At 45.5% G+C, this 9,465-nt stretch overlaps 1 protein-coding gene across 1 annotated transcript in view; it reads left to right on the forward strand.

Moving 5' to 3' along the window:
* The window catches only part of notch2 (notch receptor 2), a 57,581-nt gene that overhangs the window by 31,635 nt on the left and 16,481 nt on the right, over positions 1-9,465 (forward strand). The window contains exons 3-14 of the mRNA XM_052457394.1: positions 1,699-1,964; positions 2,285-2,626; positions 2,985-3,107; positions 3,271-3,504; positions 3,659-3,814; positions 3,964-4,149; positions 4,317-4,430; positions 4,529-4,642; positions 7,659-7,892; positions 8,650-8,760; positions 8,876-9,068; positions 9,337-9,465. The exon at positions 9,337-9,465 is cut by the window's right edge and continues 17 nt beyond it. Of these exons, the coding sequence (XP_052313354.1) occupies positions 1,699-1,964; positions 2,285-2,626; positions 2,985-3,107; positions 3,271-3,504; positions 3,659-3,814; positions 3,964-4,149; positions 4,317-4,430; positions 4,529-4,642; positions 7,659-7,892; positions 8,650-8,760; positions 8,876-9,068; positions 9,337-9,465 (2,202 nt within the window). The remainder of the gene's footprint in view (positions 1-1,698; positions 1,965-2,284; positions 2,627-2,984; positions 3,108-3,270; positions 3,505-3,658; positions 3,815-3,963; positions 4,150-4,316; positions 4,431-4,528; positions 4,643-7,658; positions 7,893-8,649; positions 8,761-8,875; positions 9,069-9,336) is intronic.

Consider the following 9,465-nt stretch of genomic DNA (forward strand, 5'->3'; position numbering starts at 1 on the left):
TCATGAACAGCACAATGCTTGACGCACAACGAAGAGCGGCTGGCAAAACGCACAAAAGTGCTGTTTGAATGAATGTTTACGTGTCTGCTTCTGCCTAACACCGCTCAGTCAGATACTTAGATACTTGTACGCTTAGTCAGATTATACGCAACGCATGACACGCTAGATAATATCTAGTAATATCATCAACCATGTGTAGTTAACTAGTGATTATGATTGACTGATTGTTTTTTATAAGATAAGTTTAATGCTAGCTAGCAATTGACCTTGCCTTACTGCATTCGCATTACTGGCAGTCTCCTTGTGGAGTGCAACAAGAGGCAGGTCGTTATTGCATTGGAATAGTTAACTGTAAGGTTGCAAGATTGGATCCCCCTGAGCTGACACGGTGAAAATCTGTCGTTCTGCCCCTGAACGAGGCAGTTAACCCACCGTTCCTAGGCTGTCATTGAAAATAAGAATGGGTTCTTAACCGACTTGCCTAGTTAAATAAAGATTAAATAAAGGTGTAAAAAAAGAAAATCTGCCATTCCGATTAATCGGTCGACCTCTAGTATGGGGGGTGAGATGTGAAAAGGGCTGTGTTTGTGTTCCTGTCATCTGTTACCTGAGCCTCCTCAGGGAGATAGGTGTGGTGGCCTGTATCTGTGAGGCAGCAGTTCACTCTATGGCTGAGAGTCTCTCCACAATATGTCGGCAGTGTGCCAAACACACACACACACTCAGCAGCACTGAGGAGCAAAAGGCCCCTGAGACAGTGTCTCTCAGGGTGACTGACCACTGATGATGCTTCAACATCAGTTTCTGACCACAACCTGCAGATAGAGCTTAAGAAAATACAGACACAACCAAGACAAAATACGAGACTTAAATACACAAGTCTAGCTGACTACAGTACAAATTACACTGCCAAATAGAAAGAGACAAACTGAGAGGGAAATGTCAGACCGAGAGAAGCGGAAAGTGAAAGCAGGGGGTGGTGGGACAGGGGTAGAGGGGATAGAACGGGTGGAGTGCAGGTTTTCATTTTTCCTCTTGTGCAATATTGTAATTCCCTCTGTGCTGTTCGTCATGTGGTTAAATCACTTTACAGAGAGAGAAGAAAAGAGAAATGTATTCCCTATGTCTTGTGACCTAGCACACACACACACACACACACACACACACACACACACACACACACACACACACACACACACACACACACACACACACACACACACACACACACACACACACACACACACACACACACACACACACACACACACACACACACACACACACACACACACACACACAGGTTCCAACTGTTTGTCCAACTCCACATACGATTGTTCTTGTTTTTAGTTTTTGCCACTTGGGTAACTTCCATGTAAAACCACCTCGTCACATCCTTCTGCTTTTTGATATTTCAAAAACTTGACCTTGCTGTCAACCTTTCCCCCGCTCAGTTCTTTTCAAATGTCTTAGCTCCAGCAAAATGTACATGACTAGGCCAAATAGTATTTTCCCTGTATGAATCACACACACCCTCTCCAACATAAGATTCTCACACTATGACATGTACTGTCCACTATTACTGCTTTTCTTCCTCTTTGATGTATAGTGTTTGTTGTGTAGGTTTCTATAGCTGATAATATGCTGTCTTTAATGTAGTAGCTAGCTGAGAAAACACCTATTGTCCTCTGTCTACAGGTGTGCCGCAGGCTTCCTGGGTGAGTACTGCCATCACAAAGACCCGTGTCATCCTGGTTACTGTCTGAATGGAGGGAACTGCTCAGTGGCTGTGTCGGGCATCCCGGGCAGCCCCACCTGCTCCTGTCCCCTGGGCTACACCGGGCAGCACTGTCAGACCCCCCAGAACTCCACCTGCTATCCCAACAACCCTTGTGCCAACAGAGGAGTCTGCACCTTGCTCTCCCTCGACAAGTACAAGTGCCAGTGTGCTCACGGATGGACAGGTCAGCTCCTCTCTGACTCAAAAGTACTACTCTACAGTCCATTCCTGACAAGTGCTATGCAGTTCACTAGTCCAAACCCCAATACATTATTTCCACTAGTCGTCATATGTTTGGTACACGGGTTCAGGACAGTTCTTGGCCTTTGCATTGATCATAACTCTGTACTGTATGTTGTGGTCATGATAAGTAACCAAGGTTACAAGGACATGAGGCTCTGTTTCCTCTATTTTTCTGTTTTATAACCTTATATAAGCCCACTCATCTCTCTCTCTCGCTCTCGCTCTCACTCACTCTCTCTCTCTGTGTGTGTGTGCATCCAGGCATACGATGTGAGCATGTGGACACCTGTCTACCAGTACCCTGTGCTAACGGAGGCACCTGCAGCTCTCTGTCCGGGAGCAAGTTCAGCTGTACCTGTCCTCCAGGCTACTGGGGTCCTCGCTGCCTCAACGACACTGACGAGTGTGCTGCCTCCGCCCCGGTGTGTCAGAACCAAGGGGCATGTGTCAACACCCCCGGCTCCTACAGGTGTAACTGTGCCCCCGGGTTCACCGGCCGCCACTGTGAGACCCCCTACATCCCCTGCGCCCCCTCGCCCTGCCTCAATGGGGGCACGTGTCGCCAGACTTCTGAGACCAGCTACTGGTGCCACTGCCTGCCAGGTGAGAGAGAGCGAGGGAAGGAAGGAAGGAAAGAAAGAAAGAACGAGAGAAAAGAACTAGAGAAAGGCTTCATGAGGCCTGTATGCATGCAGCATATTGTTGCAATCAATGTTTGAGGTGCAAACACTAGAATCCTGCTGGCGCTGCAACACTATTCACCATGTATTGAAACCCTACTGTACCCAGCAGAGCTATGGGCACAACAATCAAGCACTGTCAACCATAGCCCATGTTATCTTTTTACATTATAACTTGTTATCACTATGATAAGTGATACATGATATGACAGAGGTTGCCAGCCAGGTTGATAGCAGTGAAATAATAAGTATCATTCCTATTTTTGACACTCTCATGGAAGGTTTCAATGGGACTAACTGTGACAACAACATTGACGACTGCCCCGACCATCACTGCCGAAATGGAGGGACCTGCATGGATGGCGTCAATACCTACAATTGCAAATGTCCCCCGGAATGGACTGGTAAGTATAAAGAATAGTCTATGATTTTTTTCTGTCTGTCTTTTTTTCTTTGTTCAGTGTCTGTGTTTCTGTGTCTGTCTGTGGTTTCTCTCTGTGTCTAAATGGGGGACTTTTTTGTACTCTTGTCTCACATATCCAACTCTCTTCCCCCAACCCCCTACAGGTCAGTCCTGTACAGAGGATGTGGATGAGTGTCGCCTGCAGCCCAACACGTGTCAGAACGGAGGGACCTGCAGCAACATTCAGGGCAGCTACACCTGTGTGTGTGTCAACGGCTGGAGTGGCCTGGACTGCTCTGAGAACATAGATGACTGTGCTACGGCTGCCTGCACCAAGGGCTCCACCTGTATCGACCGTGTGGCATCCTTCCTCTGTGTCTGCCCCTACGGAAAGACAGGTGTGGACAAACAGCCTGTCTGCTGCGTATACATATACAGCTTTCTCCTATAGACTGATCAATGGATAAGTAGAAATATAGTGAATGAATCCCCAAGGGGAATCTATAAGCACAGAAAACACAGGCCAAGTGACTGTTGAATATTCCCTGCCAGGTTTGCTGTGCCACGTGAACGATGCCTGCATCAGTAGCCCGTGCAGGGACGGGGCACAGTGCGACACCAACCCCATCAACGGCATGTTCAACTGCAACTGTGCCCCAGGCTACAAGGGAAGCACCTGCAATGACGACATCAACGAGTGCATCATTGGTGAGGGACAGATCAAAGCACATGATGCCCAAAGTGTTTTATGAATAGACTATACAGACTATTCTGTAAGAAGTATCCTTCCTCTCTGTTTGATACTTTCTGTACTCCTTTATAGTTCTGTTTAGCTAACCTCTCAGGCTTCCCCTCAGGTCCAAACCCCTGTGAGCATGGAGGATTGTGTGTGAACACGGATGGCTCGTTCACATGTAACTGTGCAAGAGGTTATGGTGGGCCGCGCTGTGAGACAGACATCAATGAGTGTGTCTCCAGCCCCTGCCAGAACGACGGCACCTGTCTGGACCGCATAGGAGACTACAGCTGCATCTGTATGGAAGGTAAGTGTGATCAGTGATTCCCTATCTCTCTTTCTCACACACACACACACACACACACACACACACACACACACACACACACACACACACACACACACACACACACACACACACACACACACACACACACACAATACTGTTGTGTAATATTCTCTCTCTGTTTCCAGGATTTGAGGGAACACACTGTGAGATTGACATCAACGAGTGTGCCAGCTCTCCATGTCTGAACCAAGGGATCTGTCTGGATCAAGTCAAACGCTACGTCTGCCAGTGCCCTCTAGGTTCGTCTGCCTTTTTCTAATCAAAATCATTTCTCAATAGTGTTTCAGAAGGTGTCTAGCTACAGTATTTGATGCTGAATTCCATCCCTGGCCTTTAGGATTCAGTGGGGAGATGTGTCAGATCGACATTGACGAGTGTTCCAGCACGCCCTGCCTCAACGGGGCCAAGTGTATCGACCGACCCAACGGATACGAGTGTGAATGTGCTGAAGGTACTGTGTGTGTGTGTGTGTGTGTGTGTGTGTGTGTGTGTGTGTGTGTGTGTGTGTGTGTGTGTGTGTGTGTGTGTGTGTGTGTGTGTGTGTGTGTGTGTACACACTAATGTTCAAAGGTTTGGGGTCACTTAGAAATGTCCTTGTTTTTGAAAGAAAAGCACCTTTTTTTGTCCACTAAAATAACCTCAAATTGTTCAGAAATACAGTGTAGACATTGTTAATGTTGTAAATTACTTTTGTAGCAGGAAACGGCAGATGTTTTTTATGGAATATCTGCATAGGCATACAGAGGCCCATTATCAGCAACCATCACTCCTGTGTTTCAATGGCACGGTGTGTTAACTAATCCAAGTTTATCATTTTAAAAGCCTAATTGATAATTGGAAAACCCTTTTGTAATTATGTTAGCACAGCTGAAAACTGTTGTCCTGATTTAAAGAAGCAATAAAACTGGCCTTCTTTAGACTAGATGAGTATCTGGAGCATCAGCATTTGTGGGTTCGATTACAGGCTCAAAATGGCCAGAAACAAAGACCTTTCTCCTGAAACTCGTCAGTCTATTCTTGTTCTGAGAAATTAAGGCTATTCCATGCGAGAAATTGCCAAGAAACGGAATATCTCGAACAACGCTGTGTACCATTTCCTTCACAGAACAGCGCAAACTTGCTCTAGCCAGAATAGAAAGAGGATTGGGAGGGCCCAGTGCACAACTGAGCAGGAGGACAAGTACATTAGAGTGTCTAGTTTGAGAAACAGAAGCCTCACAAGTTCTCAACTGGCAGCTTCATTACATAGTACCTGCAAAACACCAGTCTCAACGTCAACAGTGAAGAGGCGACTCCGGGATGCTGGACTTCTAGGCAGAGTTGCAAAGAAAAAGCCATATCTCAGACTGGCCAATAAATAGAAAAGATTACGGTGGGCAAAAGAACACAGATACTGGACAGAGGAATTCTGCCTAGAAGTCCAGCATCCCGGAGTCGCCTGTTCACTGTTGACGTTGAGACACCCGTACCCTGTCAGAACAAAACTGAATGGCTCAAACGCATTAAGAAGGAAAGAAATTCCACAAATGAACTTTTAACAAGACACACCTGTTAATTGAAATGCACTCTGGGTGACTACCTCATGAAGCTGGTTGAGAGAATGCCAAGAATGTGCAAAGCTGTCATCAAGGCAAAGGGTGGCTACTTAGAAGAATCTCAAATAAACTAATCAAAATATATTTTATAACTATTGTTTTGGTTAATACAATATTCCATATGTGTTATTTCATAGTTTTGATGTCTTCACTATTATTCTACAATGTAGAAAATAGTAAAATGTTGAAAAACCCTTGAATGAGTAGGCGTGTCCAACCTTTTGACTGGTACTGTGTGTGTGTGTGTGTGTGTGTGTGTGTGTGTGTGTGTGTGTGTGTGTGTGTGTGTGTGTGTGTGTGTGTGTGTGTGTGTGCGTGTGCGTGTGTGTGTGTGTCCATATATATATATATATATATATATATACACAGTTGAAGTCGGAAGTTTACATACACCTTAGCCGAATACATTTTAACTCAGTTTTTCACAATTCCTGAAATTTAATCCTAGTAAAAATTCCCTGTTTTAGGTAATTTAAGTCAGGATCACCACTTTATTTTAAGAATGTGAAATGTCAATAATAGTAGAGAGTGATTTATTTAATCTTTTATTTCTTTCATCAAAGTCCCAGTGGGTCAGAAGTTTACATACACTCAATTAGTATTTGGTAGCATTGCCTTTAAATTGTTTAACATGGGTCAAACGTTTTGGGTAGCCTTCCACAAGCTTCCAACAATAAGTTGGGTGAATTTTGGCCCATTCCTCCTGACAGAGTTGGTGTAACTGAGTCAGGTTTGTAGGCCTCCTTGCTTGCACACACCTTTTCAGTTCTGCCCACAAATTTTCTATAGGATTGAGGTCAGGGCTTTGTGATGGCCACTCCGATACCTTGACTTTTTTGTCCTTAAGCCATTTTGCCACAACTTTGGAAGTATGCTTGGGGTCTTTGCCCATTTGGAAGACCCATTTGCGACCAAGCTTTAACTTGACTGATGTCTTGAGATGTTGCTTCAATATATCCACATAATTTTCCTTCCTCATGATGCATCTATTTTGTGAAGCGCACCAGTCCCTCCTGCAGCAAAGCACCCCCACAACATGATGCTGCCACCCCTGTGGCGGTTTTGGAGCAGTGCCTTCTTCCTTGCTGAGTGACCTTTCAGGTTATGTCGATATAGGATTTGTTTTACTGTGGATATAGATACTTTTGTACCTGTTTCCTCCAGGATCTTTACATGGTCCTTTGCTGTTGTTCTGGGATTGATTTGCACTTTTCGCATCAAAGTACGTTCATCTCTAGGAGACAGAAAGGGTCTCCTTCCTGAGCGGTAGCACGGCTGCGTGGTCCCATGGTGTTTATACTTGCGTACTATTGTTTGTACAGATGAGCGTGGTACCTTCAGGCGTTTGGAAATTACTCCCAAGGATGAACCAGACTTGTGGAGGTCCACAAGATTTATTTTTGATTTTCACTTGATGTCAAGCAAAGAGGCACTGAGTTTGAAGGTAGGCCCTGTAATCCACTGGTGGACCTCCAATTGACTCAAATGATGTCAATTAGCCTATAAGAATCTTCTAAAGCCAGGAATTTTCCAAGCTGTTTAAAGGCGCAGTCAACTTAGTGTATGTAAACGTCTGACCCACTGAAAAATATAGTGAAATAATCTGTCTGTAAACAATTGTTGGAAAAATTACTTGTGTCATGCACAAAGTAGATGTCCTAACCGACTTGCCAAAACTATAGTTTGTTAACAAGACATTTGTGGAGTGGTTGAAAAACGAGTTTAAATGACTCCAAAATAAGTGTATGTGAACTTCCGACTTCAACTGTATATGTATATACATTTCTTGCATGTTAAAACCATGATGTCTAAACTAAAGCTTTAACACAGGGAATATTTAACCATTACTCAATGTGTGGTTTTTCTCCCCAGGCTTCTATGGGCCACTGTGTAAAGAGAACATAGATGACTGTGATCCGGAGCCCTGCCACCATGGTGTGTGTCGTGATGGCATCGCCACCTTCTCCTGTGACTGCGACCCGGGCTACACCGGCTCCATATGTAACATCCAGGTCATGGAGTGCCACAGCCTCCCCTGCCAGAACCGCGGACGCTGCATCGACCTGGTCAACAAGTACCAGTGCAACTGTCTGCCTGGCACCTCAGGTGAGCGCAGCGAAAGAATGTGAAATATTTTTCGTATTTCTTTGTTTTTGGGTTATAAAAACGTTCGGAATAAAGAGGAAACCAGTGCAATAACAGAATGTTTGGGCAAACAAAAAAACTCACATACACTGTGCGGTGTGGACGGTGCATCTCTGTCTGCAATCTATTTGTGAAACTTTGGTCTAGACTCTAGACCATGACTGATTTCTAGTTTGTGAAACTGTAGAAGACCATGACTTAATTGGTGTTTGTTATGTATCTCCAACTGACCCTTTAACTGCTACTCACTCAGTGCTGTCAGCCCCAAAGCTCTGTGCTGTGCTCCTGTGAACTTGAAACACCAGCAGCTTCTACTCTATTCTGTGGAGTAGAAGTGGCTTCCTGCAGGGTAGAGCAGAGCTCTCAGCTCAGAGCACCCAGACAGGAGGGGATCAGTCATAAGGGTAGGCCCAGCTCTGCTCTGCCCAGTATGCTGCCCTGGCCTGGGGGATTTGTGCAGGCCAGTGCACTGGTACTGTACACACACACACGCAGGAGACAGCTTCGGTCACACATACTTTCACTCGCTCAGCTAGCTCTCTGTCTTTGGAACACACCTGTTAAACATGGTCAGCTAGTCCACTGCTCCCCCCTGGTGGATGCCATTAGAACTGCAGCCAACGTAATGGAGTGCCTATTCAAAAAGCTTCCAAATGCATCCTTCCTTTCTTACATTTGACTCAAAGCTAAATGGTTTGTCTTCTGGTTTTCTTCTCAGGGGTGAACTGTGAGATCAATGTTGATGACTGCGCCAGTAACCCCTGTGAGTATGGAGAGTGCCAGGATGGGATCAACGAGTACAAGTGTGTCTGTGCTCCAGGGTACACAGGTAAACACACACACTTTCCCCTCTCAACTAATCAGATTCTTATCCATGTTAATGACAGTACATACCTGATTGTTCCAGTGAATTAATTAAGTAATTTCTGAATTATTTCTCTCAGGTGAAAAATGTGACGTGGACATCAATGAGTGTAATTCTAGCCCGTGTATGAGTGGGGGCACATGTGTAGACAAGGTGAACGGCTTCATCTGCCAGTGCCCCCCTGGCACCCACGGGCCCCTGTGCCACTCTGGCACTGACCACTGTGCCCCCCGGCCCTGTGTACACGGAGACTGTGTAGAGCAGCAGAGCGGGTACGCCTCTCCTCACCTTATCTCTTTCTCTCTGTCACTCTAGCTCTCTATCACTCTTTCTTGAGTCATTTTTCCTACCCATCGACATATATGATTTCAGGTTATATGAATTAAAATGTTGAATTGTATGAGTAGCCCCATTAGCTGACACCATGACGTCAGCTGATCTTCCTGGGCTCCAACACATAGTTCATATGATAGAAATGCATACTTTAGGTTATTCTCTGTCTGTCATGAACCCTTACTCCCTCCCTTGGTCTGTGTGTAGGTACCATTGTGAGTGTGAGTCTGGCTGGGTGGGGCAGCACTGTGACCAGGAGAAGGATGAGTGCCAGTCCAGCCCCTGCCAGCACAGTGGCAGCTGTGTGGACAGACTCAATGGATACTCCTGCCAGTG

This window comes from Oncorhynchus keta, chromosome 1 (assembly GCF_023373465.1).
Source record: "Oncorhynchus keta strain PuntledgeMale-10-30-2019 chromosome 1, Oket_V2, whole genome shotgun sequence".
NCBI lineage: Eukaryota > Metazoa > Chordata > Actinopteri > Salmoniformes > Salmonidae > Oncorhynchus > Oncorhynchus keta.